Here is a 25,825-nt window from a genome sequence, read left to right as displayed (position 1 = left end):
TTAAATGTCTTACTCTGTTTTGTGCTGCTGTAACAGAATATCACAGACTTACTTATAACAAACAGAAATTTCTGTACCACTAAATTAATATGTTTTATTCTGTTCTGAGCTGCTATAACAGAGTATCACAGACTGAGTAATTTATAATGAATAGACATTTCTGTGGTTCACCATTCTAGAGGCTGGAAAGTCCAAGATCAAGGAACTGCATCTGATGAGGGCTTTGTTACTGCATCAAAAATGGCGGAAGGTATCACATGGGTGAGAGAGAGGGAATGAAAAGGAGGGCTGAATTTATTATTTTATCAGAAAATGACTTAAAACACTAAGCCATTCATTTAGTCTTCATTTAATCCATTTTTTAAAAGTCACTTCTTTAAAACTCTACCTTTCAGTAATACTGAATTGAGAATAAATTTTGCAACATACAGCTTTTGGGGGATATTTTTAGACCAAAGTAATTTATTACTGAATTTTTGGTATAAAGAGATCTGTACAAAGGAGATAATCACATGTATTTCTTGCACATAAAATTTGCTGATACTATTTGGATTGATTCTTCTAGAGTTTATGTCTCTCATTCAGTTTATCACTTTAAAAGTGATCTGATTTTCTTGTTTAAGCAGTAGGACTGAGATTTCATTTGCATTTGGCACTGTGCTGATGTTTGCAGTAAAATGATGCAGAAGCCGTGGTTGCTAAAACTGCTGGTACTTGGTATGAGTCAAGGCAGGGGCACCCAACATTATTAGCAAATCATAGTGTTTTTTTCCACTGGGTTTAACCTTAATTCAAGGGTGAGCCTTGAATGTACCTAGTGAAATTTAAATGGAACAGTAGTCCTGCACACTTTAAAAAAAAGCTGTGATTGCTTTTATGAACAGCATTTGAATTGTGGCTTGGGTTACTAACTAAAGAAACTTCAAAAAGGAGGAAAGCATTGTGTTTTATTTGAATATCTGTTTTTTCAGATGTCAGTATTTTATAGACATTCTCTTGAAAGAGTCTGGCAGGAAAAGCAACTGATCATATTTTCTGCCAGTGATAAAATATGATTTTTCCTGAGAAAATTAAAATTTTAGAAAGTCTCTGCTATGATTTTTCTAGCCTAATTCATAGACTGTTTTAATAAGACTTATACATAAAAGTATTAACAAATGACATACTTTTAAATGTTGCATATTGCGATAGAGTGGGATGTATGCATAACTGCATAACCCAGTGATGGATATTTCCCTGAGGATCAGTGGATGAATAAAAAATTTTATTTAATTTAAAGTATAGATGGATTGATAAGCTTTAAAATAGTAATGCAAAGTATTTATGGATGTGGTTTCTACCTGCAGTATCTTTTAAGAAACCATTTATTTTGGTATGATAGTAAAAAGAAACATATCCAGCTATCTAAAACACTATCTTCTAGCTTTACTGTCTGAAGCTAGATTTTCTTCATCTTTTACCAAACATGATAACATAGTAGATACGTAGAATTCAGTATCAGAATGCAGCTGTTACTTAGTAAGCCAGATATTAAGTACACTTACAAAATTTCAAGTTTTAGTCTTAATACTTTATTGGGTATATTTTAGAAATAATTTTCATAGAATGTTATGTTTACATAGAATCTTGGCTCTTTCTTGCTTTTTAAAGGAATTCCTAATTGAAAAAAATGTGTCAGTTTTAATATTTAGTGTGATACATTTTGACTTTAGCTAAAGGCCTTTAAAGTCTTCAATAGTTTCCAATATGGCAAAGTAGCTCTGAGATGTGTATCTGCTGCTGTAAAGAAACTGGAACTAGTTGGTATCATACTTAATATAACAGTAATTATACTAGTGGTATATAGTTAATGTTTAAACTTCTTATTTTCTGTACATATTTTTTGCATAATATTTATTAATATGCACAAACTCGGCAGTGATTGATGATGCTTAGCATTACAGAGATGATACTCTAGTATAGGGAATAATGAATAACGTAGGCATTTAGCAAGGGGAAGTAACTTATCCAAAGTAAAGGGGGGAAAGTGTATTTCAGAGTACTTGGAGGCCATGAGGTTGATGCTAGGACTACAAAGGAACAAAATAAGAACAAAGGTGAGAGAGATTACATAGTAAAAACTAGTAAGGTAGATGGAATGATAAAGCGGGACAAGCAAGCAGGTTTTTTTTCCTTTAAAACACTTCTTACTTTATGTGTATGTGTGTTTTGGTTTTGTTTTCATGTATGTTAGCATATTATGTACATATCTGGTGTCCATAATGGTCAGAAGAGGACTCCTCTACCTCCTGGAACTGGATGGGTGCTAGCCACTGAACTTGGCATGGCTGGGAGAACAAAAATACTCTTAATCTTATCTAAGCCATCTCTTGAGGTCCCAGATTTTTTTCTTTTAAAATAATCTTTATAAGTTTGTGTACACACACACACACACACACACACACACACACACACAGACACACACACACACCACACACACACAAAATACACACACACACACACACACAAAACACACACACACACACACACACACACACACACACACACACACACACACACACACACCACACCGCACACATGCATGTGCACAATTTTACAATGGTAGAAATGGGGAGGTCAAAGGATAATATTGTGGAGTTGATTCTCTTCTACCTTTCCCTATGTTCTAATGATTGAACTTGGAGAAAGGCTTGTGTTACAAGTGTTTTACTTGTTGTTACCTTGCCCCAGAATGCTTCATTTCTAAAGAGAATTTTGTTATATTTGAAGTACATGAGAACAGGAACCATGTGTTTGTTGATTATCATTAGACTTCCGTGTCAGTTAAAGTAGTTTGCAGTAGATACTCACATATCCCTTAAACCATTGGATGATTGGTAGGGGCTAGAGTCCCAGAGTATTCTTAGCCATCGGGGGATACTGTTAGTTATTAGGTAAAGACTCGGGGGAGAACAATTAGGGTACAAAGGAGGCTATTTCTGGAAGGAAGGAAGGACGGACGGACGGAAGGAAGGAAGGAAGGGAGGAAGGGAGGAAGGGAAGGGAAGGAGGGAGGGAGGAGTAATCACCTAGTCAGCATGTTAGATATTCATAGACAAGCTTATTGTGATTATTTTCCACCTTTTCAGATTTGAAAAATACACAGTGGCTCCTACAGATATCTGTAACCTTTGAGCATTTTAGGAAATCTGTGGCAATCTGAATGTAGCAAAGGAATTAGAATTTATTGCACTTTGAGGATTTAGTAGTCCCCTTTAAAACAAATCTGTTAACATTTAAATGCTTACTTTTTTCTTGGTTATATATTTAAGTAGATGCAGAATAATACAAGTTGTATTTAATTGTTCTAAGTACAATTTGTAGAAGCCACTCTCAAAATAGTTGGCTTCTATTTTTATGTGTAATTGTATCACCTTGTTTTCTTTTGACTCAAATACCCAAGATAGGAGCTTCATAGAAGGTTAGGGCCAGGGATCTAGGCTAATGTAGAATATCTGCTTGACTGTGTAAGGTCCTAGCATCAGGAGTGAGGACGAAAGATACTTAATTTAGCTCAAGTTTTGGAGATTGAAACTGGAAGATTGGACAGCTCCACCTTTTGGTAACAGCACAGAGAACTAAACTAAATGCGGCGTCAGTCCTTTCTCATAACAGTTACCAAATAACATAATTATTCCTCATTGGACTGCATTTTTTTAAAGGCTCCTCCACCTCCATATTCCCATGCTTAGGAATAGCTATCTAGCATAGGAGTGTTTGGGAGACAGACCATTTCCAAACTATAGCCATTACAGTACCTTATGAATTAGGAAAACCTAGTAGGAAGAAAGTTTTAATATAAATCAGTGAATGGATAAACCTTTGCACATGTATGCTGGGTTTAATTAGATTCTTTTCATGTTTTAGAATTTTTCAAAGAATATTTTCGCAATTCTTCAATCAGTAAAAGCCAGAGAAGAAGGGCGTGCCCCCGAACAACGGCCAGCTCCAAATGCAGCCCCTGTGGTAAGAATCTGCTTATATTGTGGTTTAAAGAAAGTGCCAATTCTGTTTGTATTTTTGTGTTGTAATGTTTACATTTTAAACATTTTACATCAGTCTGTTTTAAAGTTTTGTTACTTCAACATGTTTTAAAGACCCTCTCCACTTTTAGAAAGTTATTTCAGCAGTAATTTTGTGTTTCTTGAGAAATACCTGGGCAAGAGTATGAAAAGGAAGGAGTTAATTAGGAAAAGCCTTCTAAGTAATTATTTTAGGTTAACCATAGCTGGCCTATTTATTAGTTGAGAAAAGTGTAAATATTCTTAAAAATATAAATCATTGTGACCTTTCAGTTTGGACCTCTTGTTTGTTGTCTTTGTAGACCGTTCATCTTGGTATGTTTGTTTTTCCTTTGTATCAAATCAAAGGCCATAGTCCTTTGATTGTACCTCAGCTTTAGCTCTTCTGATGGTTCATTGAGGTCTTACTTAGAACCCTCCAAACCCTAAATTCATGCATGACATAGAATCTCCATTGAAATTCAGAAATACTCTCTAGTTTGCTGTCTTCCTACTTGTTCTCAAGACTTAACAAAGGCGAAAAGTACAAGTCAAATTGATTCAATTTGATGTAGAATTTGGAAAAAATTTGAGAGCACTAAACATAGCCTTGAAAGTTATTAGTAATTTCATTCATGATATAATTCGTGGGTAATGTTTAATGATGCTAAATTATTGGTAATATTTGAATGTACTTTTATTTGGCTTTCTACAATTTTTTTTTCTTTGTTTCTTTTTTGTTTTCTGAGACAGGGTTTCTCTGAGCCCTGGCTTTGTCTTAGAAGTCACTTTGTTCAGATTACCATTAGGGAGAGAATATTATTTCATAAAGTTATTTAAGCAATTAAAATGCATCTGCTTACAATATTATTTCTGCACTTTTGATAGAAACATACTTGAAATTGTTTTTATTCCTTGGTGTAATGATGGTCATTTTAATTTTTGGAGACAGGGTTTCTCTGTAACAGCCCTGGCTGTCCTAGACTCGTTTTGTAGACCAGACTGGCTGTGAACTCACGGAGATCTCCCTGCCTCTGCCTCCTGAGTGCTGGGATTGAAGGTGTGCGCCACCATGACTGGAGAGATGGTCATTTTCAGACAGCAAATATAATATTGAATATTGATTCCTAGTCATCAAATGCCAAGTAGTTTACTTACTACATTCTGTCTTCTGTGCCGTATTGATAATTACAGTTATTTTATAAGTGCCCCATCAGTTTTTCATTGTGAGTGTTAAATAAGTAATACTTAAAAATATTAACTGGCAACTTTTTTTCTAGGATCCTACATTACGTACAAAACAGCCTATTCCAGCTGCCTACAACAGATATGACCAAGAAAGATTCAAAGGCAAAGAAGGTAAGTTGCTTATCCTGTGTCTTCTAATCATGGTGATGATGAACTTTAGTGGTAGTATAGCGTGATATTTAAGAATAACGCTTGTCAGGGCTGGGGACATGGCTCAACAGTTAAGATCTCAACCATCTGTAATGGAATCACATGCCCTCTTCTGGTGTGTCTGAAGTGTACTCATATTTTAAAAAAAAGAATAAGGTTTGTTAATTAACTTCTGTAGTACAAGTCTAGTTCAGTCATCTATTTTTGTAATAAAAGCTTTTTTTTGTTATTGTTGCTTAAATCTAGCCATATTTATTCATTTATGTGTTATCTGTAGCTGACAGCTCTGATGAGTAGTTTTGACCGAGGTCATTCTGCAATACCTAAAAATAGTATTTGGACTTTACAGAACAAAGTTGGTTAACCACTTGTTGTATCTTTGATTCTGGATCCAGATGGTTTGTATGTATCTCAGTTAATTTTTGTGTAGATTTTATTGTTATGTGGACTGTGTTCTGTTATTTCATATCTCTAATTAAATATTTATTAATAGTATTATCAACTTATTTCATAGTTACTTTGGGGATAAACCTGGTGATAAAGATGAAGTTCCTAGTGTAATAATTGATAATATAATAAACTACTCACAAATGTTTGCTATTATTGATGCTAGTTTTGAATATAAAAAATTTGGGGATGTAAAATGTCATGTGTTAATTTCCCTAACTATGAATGTACATTCATAGTTATGCTCCAAGCATAGACTTGCAGCAAAGTGTGAGAGCTTATTTTGTGGCAGCCTGATTGACACTGTAGCTAATATAATTGGGAGCCATTTCTGATAAGCAGAATGTTAGTGAGGTAAACTTTCACTAGTTTCACTTGAGATCTTCACTCATCTTGACTGCCCTTAGGAAGATTTGAGATAGAAACAACTGAACATTTGCTATTTTTTTCTGTATTATCTGACGTCTCTGGGCAACTTTTTAAAAAGGATGTATTGTTTTGATGCAGTAAATTGTGTGTGCTGACTTCATTTACCAGATAAAGGTGCCACAGAAAGACAGGGATCCATCTTTTATTCACTTTGGTGTTTTGGAAGGAATGAATTACATAAAGCTCTTCATAGCATATCTAATTTTATAAAGCCCAACTCTAGCTTCTCCAAGTATACACATAGATTCTTGTTTCTACAACACAACTGCAAAATCTTACGGACGAGAGACACAAAGGCATATGGACTCTAGTTTGCACAAATACTTGCTGTATGATCTTTCATAAGAAGATTAGAACATATACTCTATGAAAACAATTTTTCAATTAAATTTCTTTCACTGATAGTCACATAACCTTGATGGAATTTAAGGAGTGCATATTTTATTTCAATAACATACATACCGTATGTTTATATCATTCTTTCACCTGGTAAAATATTGTCAAACACCCAAATTGACTGCCGTTAGTTGATTGACCATAACAAGAGTGAAAGCTAAAGTGGTATGTATGTATAGAGTTAAATGGTTAATTTTAGGAGAGACGGGGAGAGGGGAAGGAGCGAGGAAGGAGACAGCATGTTGCACTTGCGTACCTAAAAACTCTTGTTAGAGCACCAGTTTCTACTTAGTGTATAACAATATATCCCTTAGATTATACTTTGGAACAAAAGTTTTTGTAATTTAGGAATTTCCTATTTTATATACTTTTAGTATATAAACCATTTAGTAGCTAATAGTAAAAAATAAGGCTACTCTATTTTTTTGTTTAGTATTTAATTTTTTTATTTCATTTTTATGTATTTGGATGTTTTGCTTATATGTGTCTGTGCACCACATATGTGCCTGGTGTTCATGGAGCCCCAAGAGGGAATCAGATTCCCTGACACTGAAGTTAAAGTAGTTGTGGGCTGATAGTGGGGGCTGGGAATTTTACCTGTTTGTTTTTTTTCCAAACATAGCTACTGCTCGTAACTGCTGAGCCTTCTTTCTAGTTCTTTGGTGTGACTTTTTAAAACAAAATTTGAAAGGTAATCTGAACCAGATTCTATGCAATAAGTGTTTTGGCATTTATTGAATATATTTTTGCAAGTGTCTTAGGATTTTTAATCCTTTGAAATATTTGATAAACTGTATAGTATATTCAAGGCTTTATTATGTTAGTTGTAATGTAAATTGTGATTGAAATTTTAATCTTCTTGAAATACATAAATCATAGTAGATTCTTTGTCTTTGTAGAAACGGAAGGTTTTAAGATCGATACTATGGGTACCTACCATGGCATGACGCTGAAATCTGTCACGGTAAGTTGTTACGACTGCAGGGCTTGTTGGTTCCAGGTGTTTTATGTGAGTAGCAGATGGTAAATTTTTATTCTCTAGCGTTTTTTCCTTGAAATATTTATTTTTAATGACCATTGTAGTGTTAATAGATTTGTGTGATAGATATTTTATTCATTAGTGTTCTGCTTCTTTTTTCTTTCTAATCTGAGCAGGATTTATATGTATTTTGACTAATTGCAACTATGATTACATTATGCTGTGTCATTGGGATGTTGTTAAAGATTGGCTATTTTTTAAAAATCTAATGTCTTATGTTCTTTAAAATGTAATTCACTTTGGAAAAATTAGAATGGCACTAGATGTTTAGACTGCTCAATGACATGGGATCAGTCTTCAGATTAGCCAAATTAAATTAGTAAATAGAGAGTAGTATTTGAGGGAATGCTTATTAAAACTCTTGATGGAACCAAATGTTTATATATTCATGAATGATTCAAAGACTTTTAGTTAGCTCATTTGTTTTTTTCTTTTGTTTTCCCTCTTTTTTTCTTTTCAATCCATTCTCCTTCTCTCTTTCCCTCTCCTTTCTAACTCTTGTGTCCTACGAGTCCCTCTACACTGTCTTTATGACTCTTTCTATAATTGTTTTTCGTTTGGACTTAAAGAACGCTTGAACTCCAACTTCCTGAGTAGCTGGAACAGTAGTAGCTATTCAGAAATAGCTTGGCTAACTTCTCCTTAACACTTCTAATTATTATGTAGTAAATGATAGTATTTGATGATGTAAGTCGGGTATACTATTAATGTCATTTTGTATTTTTATATCCTGATGCATAGCCCTTATACTTTAAAAATAATCTATGCATATGCATTAAGTATTTATGTACTTTAGAACTAAGAGCATTACTTATTTTTGTCCTTGTTTGTGAATTGTCAGAGACTTATAGATGTCACATGACAGAAAATAATAGTTAAGATTTAATCTTTTTTTCGGAGCTGGGGACCGAACCCAGGGCCTTGTGGTTGCTAGGCAAGCACTCTACCACTGAGCTAAATCCCCAACCCCAAGATTTAATCTTTATACTAAGAATTTGCCATAAAAATTGTGAAGAAGTTTGAAATTGTTTTTAAACTTCAAATTGGGATTCTATAAAAAATTAGTATTTTGCTAATATATTTACTTGTTTTTAAAGTACCAGATTTGTTTCGTATTGTATTATTGAAACTGTGTATAGGCTTACAAATTCATTCAATAGTTTATTGAGTATTTGTGTTAGGTGTTCAATTCTGAATACTATAGGTGAAATTACTTCAAAAAGCCTGCTCTCTGAGGTAGGACTTGAGCAATTCCTGCCAGGAGAGCATTCCCTGAAGGAGCAATAGGATTAAAAACTTATTTAGTAGACAATAAGACCAGATTAGGGATCAAGAACAAAAGTAGTAAAAACTTAATATAGGCATCTTATGCCATTTGTTCTTTTGTGACCAGAATGTAATTACTAATAAGGTCTAATTTAAATTCTTTATTTGTTTGCTTATTTATTTAAAAAGGTCTTACTATGTGGTTGTGACTGGCCTGGAACTCACTGTGTAGACCAGACCAGCCTTGAACTCACTGAGATACACTGCCTCCCAAGAGCTGGTCCTAAAGGCAATTGCCTTTGTTCCTGGCTTGAGTGACATTCTATGTAATTCAGTTAACTGCTTTCTTGGAGACAGAATTTTTCTGTTGCTGATTCCCAAAGTGAATTGCCAGGGAACTGAAGTTACTTTTAGGTAACCATTAATAGTTAAGGTCAGTTGGTCTCTCTCTCTCTCTCTCTCTCTCTCTCTCTCTCTCTCTCTCTCTCTCTCTCTCTCTTTCTTTCTGTTTCATAGCTCTCAGTGCCATGGTATTTGTTTTATTATAATAGCGTTTAAATGTAACCAGTGAATTTAAGTAAATATACTGTGTGAGTTTGAAAATAACACACACACACACACACACACACACACACACACACACACACACACACACACACACACACACATATATACACAAAGACTAATAAAAGGGATTGTTTTGGAATGTACCAAGAAGACTAAAAGTGATCAAATGGATAGTTATGGATAGTTTTATTATTTTAGTAAATATTTTGAATCTGCTACTTTTTGTTGTTGTTGTTGTTTTTGAGACAGAATTTCTCTGTGTTGCTTCTTTCAAGACAGGGTCTCAATATGTAGCCCTGTCTGTCGTAGAATTTGCTTTGTAGACCAGGCTAACCTTGATGTCATAGAAACCTGCCTGCCTTGCCTCCCAAGTACTGGGCTTAAAGGTGTTTGCCACCATGCCTGGCTTTGAATTTGATTCAGTGTTTACTAGACAAGAAATACATAAACAAGTAATGTTTAGATAAGTGTTTGTTTTTAGTTATTTCTAAAACTTATCCTTCCAGTTTAGTATTTTTTCCTTTTCTCTGTTTTGAAATTGTCATTTGTGAGCAGCGACAAACTTCTTACCTTTTTTCCTTCAGAAATTTTTTTTATACTATCAAGACAGACAAGTGCATATTAAATGTAAAAGGATTCATTGCCCACATATGACTTCCTTTCTGTTATGTGTATGATTCATACTTGATAACGTTATTCTTAAAAGTTCTGATATGCTTATTAGTTCATGTAATTTCTGAGGTTAGGATTGATCTACATTGGAATTAATCTTTGTAATTTTGAACTTCAGTATCAGAGTTCTCTTGACACACATCTTAATTTATATATTAATTTTTTACAGTATCTTTTTTCTGTATGTGGTAGACAGGCTTGTGTTTTAGTAATCATAGCTCTAAGTTACTAACACATTTTATATAAATAAAAGTCATGGCAAATGTTTTCATAATACACTATAAGGTATTGTGGAACTTGAGAGGTGGTTCACTGGTTAAGAGCACTTGTTGCCCTTCCTGAGGACCCCAGTTTGGTTCCTACCACCCAGGTTTGGCCAATCATACCAGCTTGCACTTACAGCTTCAGGAGATCCAAGACTTCTGTGCACTCCTGCTCTCAGGTGCACATGTGCGTACACCTTTAAGGTACAATTTTGTGTGGTAAATTATGGTTAACCTTTTCTTTTTCTGAGGTGGGAAATTCTTTTTTTATTTTTTTTTAAATTGTAATTTGGTATTGCTTTCTTAAGACAAGGTTTCATTATGTGTGTAGCCTCGGCTGGCTAGAATTTGCTGTATGGATATGGACCAGGATAGCCTCAAACTCTTAAATTATTCACCTGCGTCTGCCTCCTGACTAAGATCAAAGACATGCCACTATTTTCTCTACTTTCTAAAGGAAACTCACTTGGTAGATCACACTAACCTTGTATTTCCTGGTCAGGGATCTCCTCCTGTCTCAGCCTCCCCCAGAGCTGCTGTTTAGTTAGGTACATGTTGCTTCACCTAGCTTCTGGTTGACTTTTGACTTAGATATGTCAAGGTGTACTTTTGGTTTGACGTTAATGACCCACAAGGTACACAACTGTCCTCAGAGTTCTTTGATGTAGCTTTCCCCCCAAATAGGTTCCTGGAATTCTTTAATGTTTTAAGAAACATTAGATCAAATAGTTTTTTTGTGGTAGAGAATGTAAAATTTTTTCACTAATTATTTAGTTAACATCCCAATCAATATGTTTCCTGTTTCTCCCGGTCCCTACCTTACACAGTCCCTTCTCTATTTCCCCTCCCATTCTCCTCTTGGGTGGAGCCCATCCACCCTGGCACATCACAGTCTCTGCAGAGCTAGCTTCTCCTCTTCCACTGAGGCCCAGTGTGGCAGCCCAGTTAGGGAAATGGAATCCACAGACAAGCAACAGTTTTAGGGACAGCCTTTGCTCCAGTTGTTGGGGAACCCACATATGTACAGGGTTTGGGGGAGGGTTGGTCCAGCCTGTGTAAGCTCTTTGGTTGGTTGGTCAGTCTCTGAGAGCCCCTAAGGGTCCAGGTTAGTTGACTCTATTGGTTTTCCTGTGAAATTCCTGTCCTTTCCGGGACCCTGAATCCTTCCCCAACTCTTCCATAAGACTTCCTGAGCTCTGTCCAGTGTTTAGCTATGGGCTTCTGCATCTGTTTCTGTTAGCTACTGGGTAGAGCCTCTCAAAAAACAGTTATGCTAGGGTCTTGTACTCAAGCATAACAGAGTGTCAATGATGGTGTCAGGAATTGGCGCTTGCCCTTGGGATGGGCCAAGTTGAGCTTGTTATTGGTTGGCTGTTCCCTTAGTCTCTGCTCCATCTTTGACCCTACATTTCTGGTAGATAGGACACATTTTGGGTTGAAAGTTTTGAGGGGTTGGGGATTCAGCTCAGTGGTAGAGCGCTTGCCTAGCAAGCACAAGGCCCTGGGTTCGGTCCCCAGCTCCGGGAAAAAAAAAAAAAAGAAGTGGAGACGAAAGTTTTATGTGAGAGATGGTATTCTTATCCCTTCAGTGGGGGGTCCTGCCTGGCTACAGGAGGTGGCCACTTCAGATTCCATTTCCCCATTGCTAGAGTGTCAGAGTCACCCACATATATGTACTTAGTCATCAGGGAAATGCACATCAAAAGGATTCTGAGATTCCATCTTATATGCATCAGAATGTCAAAGATAAAAACTAAAGCAGCAGCACATACTGGTGAGGATATGGAGCAAGGGAAACAGTCCTCCATTTCTGGTGGGACTGAAATCTTGTACAAACATGCTGGATGTCAATCTGGAGGTTTCTCAGAAAATTTGGAATAGTTCTACTCAGGACCCAACTATACTACTCCTGGGCAAATACTCAAAAGTCATTCCACCATCCTACAAGGACACATGCTTAACATAGCACCTTTATTCATAAATGTTTTTAACATGTGATTATTGGAAGAAAAGAGTGTTCACTGGTGGTTTCTCTGTACTCACTTTTGATGGGAATACTCTTAGAAAGAACTGATACTACACAGAATTTAGTTACATAAAGCTAGCCTAAAATTATGGGTTCAAAGTAGAAGCGTATTAAGGAAAATTCTTCCTAAAGTAACATATTAGTACTGTGTTATAATAGGAGGGAGAATCTTTGAAGTTTAAATTTGAAACATAATATTTAGTTATTATGTTTCATACACTTTTTTTAGTATAATTTGTGAATGGACCCCTATCAACTAGAAAAAAATGCCTATATCTATATTCCTTATGCTTGGGATGCAGAAGCAAGGAGGATCACTGTAAACTTGTGATCAGCCTGGTCTGTCTAGCAATATCCAGGCCTTCTGGAGCTGTGTAGTAAAACTACTGCTCCAGCACCACTGTCAACCCAAACAAGGAAAACAAGCCCCGTGTTTTTGTTATATAGTAATTAGATATGGTAAGGATCATTTTTCTTTCTTCATTTTTTAAAATAAGGTGTACTTAGAGTTTATTCTTGTTCATAGGAATTTGGACATTTCATATTGAATCACTTTTTTGCCTCTGGTCTAGCCTATTTAAGGTTATGTAGAAAGGTTAGAAACTCTGAAAACTATTTGTTCCATTTTTGTTTGCTTTGAGACAGGATCTCTACACAGCTGTGGATGTCCTGGAGCTTGATAATATAGATGAGGTTATCCTCAAACTCACAGAGACCCTGCTTCTGCCTCCCTGGTGTTAGGATAAAAGGCATATCCTAGCAAGGTGGCAGGTACTCTGCATATACTTGAGAAAACGTTTTACACCATGATATTGTACAAAGTTGAAAACTTTTCTTTAACCTATTTATTTGGATTAACTCCAGTAAGGTATAGTAAGTAGTTCTTATAATAAACATTTTATTGTGAACCATTTTCAGATAATAAATATAAAGTTGAGGTAGAATGGTAGTACCACTTTTTCAGGGTCATATAAAACTCAGTATCTCATCCAGGTTGTAATTCCTAAAAGCCTATAGACCTACATAGCTTCTGTGTTTTTATAAAATCACCTTTACTATTCTTTGTTGACTAATTGGTTCTTTTCTGCTTACAGTGTTTCGGTAGTATATAGTAGCAGTGATGTTCTGGATTTGAGTCTAGTTCTCAGACCAAGGAGTTCTCCTTGTAGAGAGGTTAAAGTCTTCTTCCTTTTGGGTTACTTGAACTAGGCAGGCTGACTTCCTTCCTTCTTTTCTTAAATAACCTTTTGGATGCCTCCTATATATCATGCACTCTGATAGATCCTGAGACAAAAAGAGACGAACGAGATTCTTGGAAAGGAGTTAGTGAGTGACTTGAAAATATAATTATAATGAACAAGAGGGTAGAGGTATATTGAGGAGGTAATAACTTGAAGATGAAACTTCGTTTGATTAGGTGTGAGGAAAGCATGAAAACATAAATTGAGCATAGTAGACAAAAATTAAGATTAAAAGCTAGCTCTGTGATGAAAGGAAGAACATGGAAAACAGAAAGGTTTAAAAGATTGAGTTAACTGTTTTGTGATTTGTCTGTAGTAGAGTATCTTCTCAGAATTAGGGTGGCCCTGTGCTCTCAAATGCCAGCACATTGCTACACATCTTGTTAACCATATGCCCAAGCATTGTTTTTTGTTGATCTAAAATTTGCCCCAAATATATGTTATGAGAAATCTGTTATAACTTCAACTTTTACTTCTTACTTTAAGAGTATCATAAACAATCTATATATTAGTTTTCTTTTATGATACTAGGTGTACAGTCTCACGAGAGAATAGCCTCAGTGGGCTGAGCTGGGGCTGCTTTGTGTCTTTTAGATTGTCAGAGGCCTCCGCAGTCTTCTGTCTGACTGTGTTAACCAGGGTAGCCCCAATGGCTTTTAATCCTGACCTAAATAAAGCATGTGCCAGGTGGCTAAGGAGAAGCCAAGTACTTTGGGATCGCTAAAGTGTAAGGCTTTGTGGTCAGTCCTGTCATTGAGCCACAACATTTTGTTTTTATTCGGTAGTAAAGGTCATAGCATTGATATCACAGTTCTGTTAAGGATTTAAGAAACTGTTGAGTAGTGTGTATGCTAAGGAGCATAATGTTGAGCATTCCAAGTTTGACTTACATACAGTATTGGACATAGCTTTGTTGATGTATTTACTATTACTTGTTCAATGGTACAGTTTTTATTTAGTGTTACCAAGAGTAGCTTATTTAAGTATTAAGAGAATGCATTTTCTCCCCAAATCCATGAGGCATTTTTTTTTTTATAGTTGTGACTGCTTATACTGTAGCAGAGTAGGTAATTGTAAAGGAGTTTTCATATAAACTATAACTTAGGGTACCTTTTTGTATTCACCTGTTAGGACCTAGATGTATACAAAGAAATGTCATATATATACAAACATATATATATACATATGTATGTATATATATCTTGAAAATTTTATAGTATTTAGGACTTTCATATGTTGTAGAAATATTACTTCCACATAAGAAATATTTTCAGACTGATCTGTTATTATATTGCTATATTACTTGTGAATATTACACTTGAATTAATTTTTACAACATGATTATATATTTCAAGATGGTTGTGAACAACCATGTGGGTGTTAAGAAATGAACCCAGATCCTCTATAAGAGCAATACAGGATCTTAACTTCTGAGAAATTCCTCAAATCCCCATATTTCTTAAGCTCTTAAAAGTTAACTTTATAAATTTCCTGGCTATTACATGAATATTAATCCACTAATATTTAATCTTAAATATTAACATACTAATATTTTATACATGAACTTTAAAATTAGACTTGCATTTTGACAGATTGTGCTAAGAAGCCATCACTAAGTTTTATGCACAGTATTTTTTGTATTCAAAATATGCTTCTGCATAGCAGTTTCTCCTCAGTTTTTTTCTAGCAGTAAGAGCTTTGTAGATCTCTCTCCCTTTGCTTTATTTTGCCTTCTTTATTTTTTTTTTTTAAATATTGTGACACTGGCTGTAGGTTTGGCCCATATCTTGATAAGAACTTTATTATGATTTATTGGTCTGTTTGTTTGAGCATATTAAGCATTAGGGTTTTTTTGGTGTTTGTTTTTTATTAATGTAAAAAGGACTGTTAACTTCCTTTGGGTTTTGTTTTGAGGTTCAAATGTATACATGAATACCTTGGGAATTGTATTGTCCTCCTCAGGGTTGTTGGATTTTAGGGCAGAATTTAATTTTAGTTATTGCAAAATTTGTTTTCTCATGCATACGCAATACTGTAAATTTCCACTTTTAGTGCATAACTTGTTCTTTTTTCTGATTGACTGTTAGAGTGAACACATACATTGTAAATGGGTACTAATTTCATTTTATGAATACCTTCTTTAGGTAGAGAGTTTAAAATCAGATGTGTCATTGCATATTTTAACATGATCAGCATTTAGGTAGTAATGTACTTAAAGGGAATGGACTAGAGTAGACTATAGTTACAGGTATCAGGCAATTTCAGTGCATATAAAAGTTTTATAATGTCTTTTAGATTATATATCTTCCTGAGTTTTGTTGAAAACCCAATTGTTCGTTTACTAATAAGATTGCTTAATCAAATTCAGTAGTAAATATTTCTTTATTCAAAAGTACCTCTAAATTTTAGAGATGTCACTAACAGTACAGCATATCTTTTAAAATTAATCTAGGGGCTAGAGAGGTGGTTCAGCCTTTAAGAGTGCTTGATGCTCTTACAGAGGACCTGGGTACATTTCTGAGCATCCACGTGATGGCTCGCAATCTTCTATAACTCTAGTTCCAGGATATCCAATGTTTACTTTTGGCCTCTCTAGCTACCAGGCATGTGTATGGGCCACATATACATTCAATCAAACCCATACATGCTACAGCTACATATGATTTCCAGGGAGTTCACAAAAATAGTCTTTAGTTTTCTTATAATTTTTTTTGGTTGATAAGTTTATTTTCTTTTTTTTCCTATGGAATTAACATACTTTTTTTTCACTTGGATATTTTATTTATTTACATTTCAAATGTTATCCCTTTTCTTGGTTTCCCTTCTGCAAATCCCCACACCCCCCTTCCCCTGCTTCTTTGAGGGTGCCCTCCCCCGCCCATCCATTCCAGTCTCACCTCCCTAGCCTTCCTCTTCACCAGGGCATCAAGCCTTCACAGGACCAAGGGCCTCCCCTCCCGTTGATGCCAGATAGGGCCCCCTCCACTTGTTCAGTCCTTCCCCTAACTTTCCATTGGGGTTTCTATGGTTGGCTGTGAGCATCCGCATCTTTATTGGTCAGGATCTGGCAGAGCCTCTCCGGAGACAGCTGTATCAGTCTCCTGTGAGCAAGCTTTTGGCATCAACAGTGTTTCCTTGTAATGTTTTCTTTTTATCATATTATCACCAAACTTTTAATTTTGTTTTCTATTTCTTGGCATTGACACAGCTTTAATTATTTACTTTGAGTAAATTTGATATAAATATTAAATACATATCTCAGTGTTAAATTCTAATCCATAAGTCTACATTTAGGTTACTTCTTTATTTTAAACACCATGGAACTTCTTTACTATTTAGAAGAATAGATGTTAATGCTTAGTATTTCTATTTCATGATTGAAGATCTGAACCATTTTGTTCATGTGACGAAATTTAGTATATTTAATGATGTGCTTTATAAGACTGTTAGATTTTGATATTTTGATGGCTGTTGGCTGAGTTTTAGTATGCTGTATCAGTTTTCTAGTATTTGTAAATTAATTTAAATCTTCAATAAATTTTGTCTTTTGCCTTGCCTTCAAATTATTTTCTTATTAATATTTTGTCTTAGTATTCATTGGGTTGTGTGCTTAATTCATCTTTTCCTTCTCCCCTCCCCCATCTTACCCAACTACATTTTATCTTTAATTCTAAGTTTTGGTTTCTTTTCCAGGTCTTTTTCTTGGTGGATGTTTCTTTTAGTGTTGTTCTTTTTGTCTTTCCTGCTTCTCATGTTCCTCTGTGAGTGACTGCTCTCATGTTTATTTTAACTATCTGGTTTAAAATTCTTAGTGCTTCTGTTCTGGACAGATCTTACGATTAGAAGCTAAATTCTTGGAAGTTTGGAATACTGCTTGGGGTTTTTTTTTTGTGGACAGATCGAAGAAATTTATTTGAAATATTTGTAAATGGAAACTAAAATCTTTTTGCTTTAGTTGGAAAAGGATTTTTATAGAACTGGATATTTTTATAGTTGAGCTGATATTATAGTGATCCTGAGATAACTTGGTCTTTGCATTTAGATTTCTCCAGTAGTATGTAAGATGAAATAAAAACATAGCTTGAAGAAGGCCATTTTAACTTCTTACAGATTATGATAAATTAATCTTATCTTTTGTTGTCATCTACAAATAGTAAATTCTGGAAATCATTGATCCTGTAATCACTTTTCCAAATTTGAAACTTTTAGATAGATGGTTCTGTTCTCTTGCTTATGTTTCTGTTATTATGGTCATTTTTGTTGCGAGTATTCTGGAATTAATTTTTGGATATATTTAATTAAGTTTTAGAACTAAAGTTAAGCCAGTCTTTGATCTTAGAAATCACTAATTTTTATCTTCTGTTATTGTTACGAAACAAAACCTCCCCAATTCAACTTTTGATGTGATCTTAGGATTTCAACAATGTGTCCTATAAAGCTATACAAAATATTATGTAGTGTCCTTGGGGGTTAGATAGAGTGATAAAGAGACCCATCATTCTGATAATAAATCTGTGAATACATTATAATGTATCATAAACTGTGATACAATATAAGAATTACTGTGGCATTAACAGAAGAAACTTGAAGAACTTTTTAGACTGAGTGTACTGGTTCCTGCTTATAACCTCAACACATAGGAACCTGAGGAAGGACCATGAGTTTGAGGCCAGTTGAGCCACACAATGAGGCTCTATTCATCTCTTCTGAAGCTAAAAGGAGACTCATAGATCTATAACGTGAGGGTGGAGTAGTTCATACAGTGATTGCTTAGCATCCGAGGCTCTGGGTTCAAACCTTAGCACCACATGAACAGAACATCCCCAGAAAGCTAAACGAGCAATACCTTTTCTTTAGCTGCATTACACTGCAAAAGGTGATCTTCAAATAATTATGTCAAATTTGGAGATACCCATAACACATAAAATTACTCAGTTTTTTAAGTTACCAGTACTTTGTGGTGTCATTTCCTTTAATTACCATTTGAATGGCTTCCTCAGCATTTACCATTGTTCCTTTTCCTTCTTTCTGATGTCTCTCCAGATAGAATGTATTTCTCCCTTAGATGCATAGATAATTTAGTTCAAGCACTAATATGTTTTCATATTCTGCTTCATCTGTTTAAGAACTGTTCCTTAGGTACTAAAATTTATAATGTAGATACCCAAAGGTGTGACTTAACCAGAAGAGAGGATAGTAGTTGTAGAACGTTTTTGCTTTAATCTTTGTGTTAGTCACATTAAATTGTGTTAATTTCTAAGGACAGAGAGAGGCAGGGATCTTTTTCTGGATTCCATGTTTTGATCCTTCATACATACCAGCTTGATAAGTGAATGGGTTAGCTTAAGTACTGCCTTCTTTAACTCAATTTCAGTGGTACAAAGCACTGCAATTTGTTTTTATATCATGGTATAAAAGACTCAAAATGTACTCAGAATGAATATAAAAGCCATATTTATATTAAATTATAAATTGAATATTACTAAAAGTATCACAGAGTACACCTACTACACAGCTTCATGATAGTAGCATTAAAAATATTTAAACCTTGGTCCTGTGAAGGCTCCATGCCCCAGCATAGGAGCTAGGGCGGTAAGTCCGGATTGGGTGCGTAGGTGGGGGAACACCCTTATAGAAGCACAGGGAGAGACGGATCTGGTTAGGGGTTTTTTGGAGGGGAAACCAGGAAGGGGGATAACATTTGAAATGTAAATAAAATAAGTAATAAAAAAAGGATAAAAAATATTTGAACTCGAAATGTTTATTTGAAAGATGTGAAGCTTTACCATAAAATAATGGTAGTGTTTGAAAGATTATTCCTAAGAATAATTGAATTAGACAAAGTTTTGTTCACATTTTACTCTCATCTGGTGGTATTTCACAAATTTCATTTAATGAACTATTCTTAGTAATGTAATGTGACTTCTCTTCCTCCTACCTCTCTTCTTTTTTTCCCACATACATAAAAATAATGTTGATGTAAGTGTGGTAGAGGTTGCCTCATACTTCAATTAAGTACACTAATATGTTTTTCCTGTACAAGAAATGCATTCTGTGACAGGCACCAGAAGCCTTCACTCCTTCCTTACTCCAGCGTGCTAACTAAAACAAGATGAAAGCCTGGCGTTTCTGTATCCACTTTTTATTTGTCTCCTTTATTTTGTGTCACCTGTTTACTGGGCAAGTAGGCACATTAATGATTCGAGAAGTGTCTGTTTCTAAGCAAGTGATATCTCAGGTGCAAGGATGAATTGTTCATAAGCCTTCAATGATTTTGAAGAACAAGGTGGAAACGTGAAACAGACTCTTTTCAAGATGAGAGCAGGATCTGTGATGGGAAGACTGTATACACCCTGGAACAGAATGTCTTCTAGGAACCAGATTTGTCTGGTTGGGAATGACAGTGACTATTAATAGATTAATAGCTTCTTGTGTGGTAGGAGTTGATATAACCCTTATCTTATATGTATATCTCTTAAGCTTCCCTAAGTCTTCCTTTATTCCGGTATATACAGCTATATCAGAACTCTGAGACCCAAATTTGAGATGGATTTCTTTCTCTGTTAGTATTCCCAGTACTCATTAAGTTTACCAGAACAGAGAAGTAGGTGCAGCTTGTGGTTGCTTTACCTGGGATTTCTGTTCTAAAACCCTGGTCACCATACTGTTTGTATTGGTCTCTTGTATACGTTATATTAGTTCTTGTCCACAGAAATATGCAAGTCATCTTTTTGCATAGTATAAACTTTACATTGAATTTTGTCTCTCTGTAACTTAAGTTTTTTTATCAAGAAAGTTATGAAGTCTGTAGGAAAAGTAATTTCCTAAGCCACATATTGTTTTAGCTGCTCTTTCAGAAGTGTCATCATTGCTGACTTGCTTTTAGTGATGTGTGTACTAGATGGGTCAGATGAAGAAAAATGGATGGTTTTAATTAGTGATCAAAGAAGTTATTAGTAAGGGTAATTTCTGGTCTTTCCATGTGGTCAGTAGCTATGTATCGAGAGTGTGAGAAAGCACTCATGGTTTTAGTGGCACACACCTTAACCCCAGCACTCACGAGGCAGCCTGAGCTGCATGACAACTTTGAGAATAAGAGACTAGAAAAGGGGCTTAAATATGTTACTAAGTGTTCATATAGTTATAGACACTCAATTAACTTTAAGATTTTACTTTGAACTTCAAGAATTTTATTTTTGTAGAAAGTAAATTTACTGGTCCCCTTTTCAGTGTGTAGTAATTGCTGTTTGCACTGATAGCTGCAAGTGCGTGTGTGTGTGTGTCTGTCTGTCTGTCTGTGTGTTCGTATCTGTGCACACTTTAGTTTTTTTTTTTTAAATGTTGTATAGGGATAAACAGATCTCTGATAATGAAAAGTTTTAAACAAAAACTTGAAAGACCAAACTTTAAGAAAAAGTGGAGTAAATGCTAGATCATTCCTCTTTGCTCATTAATTTCTAGCCTCACACATTTTACATTGTATCATTGGAGTTCTGTTGGTTCTGCCTCAAAAAGATATCCTTATTTCAACATCTTAGCTCTGTTAAATTGCAAAGAGTAATAAAACTTAGTTATTTTGAGGTTTGGCTAAAGATAAAAATGCTAGACAATGTTTAGTTTTGCATTTTATTTTTATTTATTTATCTGCTTATTTATTTTCTCATCTAATACCTTGCTATCAACTCAGGCCAGCTTTGATTTCATAGTTCTGCCTCTTCTGCCTCCTGATGTTGGGGTTAAAGTCACGAGCCCCTCTGCCTATTTCAACTTCTGGTCTTTAACAGACAAATTGTTCTTGAATTCTTTTTTACTCCAATTTGTTCATGTGGTAGAGCAGCTGTGGGCATGGTCTTAGATTTTGTGAAACCCCACAGATATTAGAAATGGTTTTATTACTGTAAAGTCTCTAGTACTGTGTCTTTCATCAGCTAATTTTGGCTACCATCAAAAAGTAAGTAAACCAGAAACTTGGAGAAATTGATACAATTAAAGAATATAGTGGCTGAAAATACATAAACTGTAATAGTCTAAGGATTTGTTTGCAGGAACTGAATACATACACACAAACATAAATGTATATATACACACATACATATTTGTGTGCATATTTTTATTTTTAATTTTTCGCTTAGTTATAGTTTTAACCAAAGTATTAACTGTTTCATTCTTTTTCTTTGTTATTTTTTTGAATCCAGAGTTGATTTCTTTGTATTGTATGGACAGAATTCTCATTGACAGTCATTTTGATCTCAGAGTTGTACATGTTTCTGAGTTTTATTAATTTGTTGCTGAAACCCATTTTATTTTAAAATAAATTTTATTTTTATTGTCTATTAAACACAATGTTATAATACATTTATAGTATATCTCTTACTGTAATGAGATAAACTTATACATCAGTCATTAAGTAGTTACCCAGATATCTCATCTTAGGTCAGTAGGGCACCTCTTGAAGTTGAGACCTAAACTATTTTGACTTTACTTCATTTCTTCTTCCCTTGATTTTTGGCCTACTGGTATATTTTCTACTCCAGATCAGGAATAATTTACCATTTCTGCAAAGATAAGTTGTTGCTTTTTAAGGCAGTGGTATCTAGAAACTTGAACCTGAGCATTGGAAGTATTCACTGGGATGACAATAAGCCTGATGGCCTGAGTTCTATTTTGGAAATTACATGGTTGTAGGAAAAACCCCAGCTCCTACAAGTTCTCCTTTACTTGCTGTGGCATGTGTCTAAACACATATAAGCACACATAGAATAAACAATTTAATTAAAAAATTGTTTTTTGAGACAGAGTCTGTCTGTTACATATCTCTAGCTATCGTGGAGCATCCTGTGTAGACCAGTCTGGCCTTGAACGCCTAGAGATCTGCCCACCTTTGTCTCCCAAATGTCTTAAAAGTAATTTAAAATGTTTTACACCATTGAGGCTCTATTGTCTTTCAGTATTTCGGTAGACAGACGTTTCTTTTAAAATGTTAGATATAATATTTGCTATTTCTGATATAATCCTGAAATCGAAATATTCACTTAAATTCTTTGTATCATAGACAAAAGAGTTCCTCTGATGCTAAAAAAGGAGGGATTGTGCACCTAAGTCCGTATCTCCTGTGCTTCCTTCTTGCAAGCACACTGACTCCGTAAGAGCACTGGCTGCTCCTCTGGAGGACTTAGGTTCAACACCAGCACCACATGGAAGCTCACAACTCTCTAACTCCAGTTCTAGAGGATCTATGGCATCAGGCATGCACATGGTCCACATACGTGTGCATGCAGACAAAATACTCATAAAGTCTAAGAAGTTTAAGAAAAGATACAGTATAAGCTTAAATGATACTCACTGGCTTGAAATAGGCAAAAACATGAATAAAAAATAGCCAGCTTTCACTTAGATCATGATTCTTCTGTGTGGCTGTAGAGTATGACCTGTATACCATTCAAAATATATTTTCGTATCCTGATTAATTGATAGAGGAGTTTAATAAGGCCATGTTTCACTTATTTCTAAAGTTTGCCTTTTATTTATTTTGTCTTCTTTTTCAAATAGCACTATTTTCCTTTGGCAAATCTGGAACTGCTGGGCTCAAGTAGTTGACCTGTACGTCATCTTAATCAAGTAGCAAAAGTATAGTGTAGGCAGACTTCACCATACCCCGCTTGCCTTTTAATTTTGATAAAAATTAGTTTTGCTTAGTTATAAATAACTCTTACGTTCATCTTCATTTTGGATTCTCTGACTACAATGTCATGAATTAATAGAGTAGTCATTAAAAATTCTAAGAGAGTAGATGCTTGAGTAATTAATACTGAACTTCATATCATCTGGGATCTATTTTTTTCCTTTAAATTTTGTTTGTATTTCATTCACTTGTGTGTGTGTGTGTGTGTGTGTGTGTGTGTGTGTGTGTGTGTGTGTGTGTATAAGTTCCACGATGCACATCTGTAATGGTCAGAGGACAACTTGTGTGAGTCACTTCTCTTTTCCATTATATGGGTGTCTAGAAAAAAAGCACGGTAGTGTCTTCAGTTTGTTTGTTCTTGAGACATAATCTCTCTATAATGCAGCCCTGGCTGTCCTTGAACTTGCTATGCAGACCAGGCTGGCTGGAACACCTGCTTCTGCCTGGGCTTAAAGGTGTGTGCCACCACTCCCTGCTAGTCTTAATCAGGTGAGTTGGTTTTGACCCTGAGAACTGGTTCAGTGGGTAAATACATGCACTTCCATATTTGTCTGCTACAATTATCAGTTGTGAAATTTCTAATTGTCACTCGCCTACTGTTAACAGATGTAACCCAGGGCCTAAAACAGCAGTGCACAGGGTTTTCCAAGTTGCCACTCACCAATATTTGCAAAGGGGAAGAAAAAAACAACTGGGGGACCAAATGTTCTTTCCTTTCCCTTTTCTTATTTACACATAACACCTGATGCCATAAATGAGAGAAAAATGGCTGTGAAATCTGTGGGCCTGGCCAAAGAGACTAAGCAGAGAATGACAAATAGTGGGATAAGCCAGTTTTGCTTGGTTTTGTAGATCTTTTAACTTCTGTCATAAATGAAATACATAGCAGAACAGCATAATAGTGGATAAGAGCATGATCTTGGAGATGGAAGCCTTTTATTACTAGCCTTGTGATTTAATGTAATTAATCTCTTGCATGAGTCTTTTATCTTTTAGTGTTACAAGTATTGTATGAAGTAATAAGTGTACAGAACTTTTAACAGTACCAGGTACATTGCTTCCACAGTCAGTAAATAGTGCGTAGTGTTGCTACTGTTGTTGTTGTTGTTATTAATATTGTAGACTTTTCGGGAATAAGGTATTTAAAAAGTTCCAATTAGGTGTATGTACTTATGCTTATATGCATGAAAGACATTAAGGAAAATACAAATTATTTAAGTAATTGAAGAATTTCATTACCTCTGATTTTATTCCAAACTAATGTAAATACTGACATTTGCATTTTCCTTCTGAAATGTCTATTAACACTTTGAATATAGTGTTACACAGCTGATTCTGTAGTCTTTCCTTTTATCACGTCAACATAGTCATTTTCAAACATTACTTACATATAAAAATTTCATAGTATGGAGGTAAACAGGATATAATTAACTAGTGAGACATTTATATAGCAGCTTGTAAAAGTGGCATTTATATTGTTGAAAATTAAATGTAAAAGTAAATTAATAAAATAATAGAATTTTTATTTAAAGTAAGTTATAGTTTTCATAGTCGGGATTTTTTGTTTAACCTAAATTTGCCTTGAACTCTCATTCTCACTGCCTTATGTTAGTATGTGCTACCCCAAAGGCAGAAGTGTACAGACTTTTGTCTGGAAGAACTTGCTGGTTTAATGCCCCCTGGGGACTCAGAACATCATCAAATTATGATAATTTTTCAAATAAATGAAAATGGTTTTAAATTGATATCTGACATTAAGCACTTTTTTGAGAATTCTGTGTTTTGTAAGCCAGTGTTTTAAACGCAGTAATCCTATACAATTATAGGTTTTAAATATCATTTAGGGTTTTTTCTTCTTATATTTACACCCCTGTGCAGGAATACTCACAAACTTACATACTTCCAATTTTCATTTTAAACTTTTGTGGTATAAATCAGAGAGACTTGATACACTGACAGGGTCCTTGTCTTTGATCACTAGTATTGTTTAGCACTGTCCTCGGTATATCTTTTTGTGAAGTAATATTGATCACTACAATTACATAGAATAAATTAAGTGAAAAATAATTATTAGCCAAGAGGTGGTGGATGTTTCATAGCTGATTGTTCATAATCATTTGGTATGGAATAGAATACTTATTAGGCTTCTTATTGAAAGACAGGGTATACATTTAATAGGAGTAGAACTCAGTGTATTACTAACAAATAAAGCTTTTTGTGCTTCAGGTATGAAAGGTAATCCTTTCATACTAGATTCAGTGATTAAAAATGATTATTAGAATTCTGATAGGAGATATTCTGACTTAATTAAAATTTATAAATTTGCATAGGATACAGCATTTTAAAGCTAGTGGGCTTA

General features: G+C 34.8%; 1 protein-coding gene across 1 annotated transcript in view; it reads left to right on the top strand.

Moving 5' to 3' along the window:
- Cdc73 (cell division cycle 73) overlaps positions 1 to 25,825 on the top strand; it is a 91,512-nt gene that overhangs the window by 25,863 nt on the left and 39,824 nt on the right. Inside the window, exons 8-10 of the mRNA XM_032914953.1 lie at positions 3,907 to 4,005; positions 5,321 to 5,399; positions 7,610 to 7,674. Coding sequence (XP_032770844.1) covers positions 3,907 to 4,005; positions 5,321 to 5,399; positions 7,610 to 7,674 — 243 coding nt within the window. The remainder of the gene's footprint in view (positions 1 to 3,906; positions 4,006 to 5,320; positions 5,400 to 7,609; positions 7,675 to 25,825) is intronic.

The sequence above is a fragment of the Rattus rattus genome, chromosome 10 (genome assembly GCF_011064425.1).
Source record: "Rattus rattus isolate New Zealand chromosome 10, Rrattus_CSIRO_v1, whole genome shotgun sequence".
NCBI lineage: Eukaryota > Metazoa > Chordata > Mammalia > Rodentia > Muridae > Rattus > Rattus rattus.
Note: the sequence above shows the minus strand (reverse complement) of the source record. Positions and strands in the feature narration are given on the sequence as shown.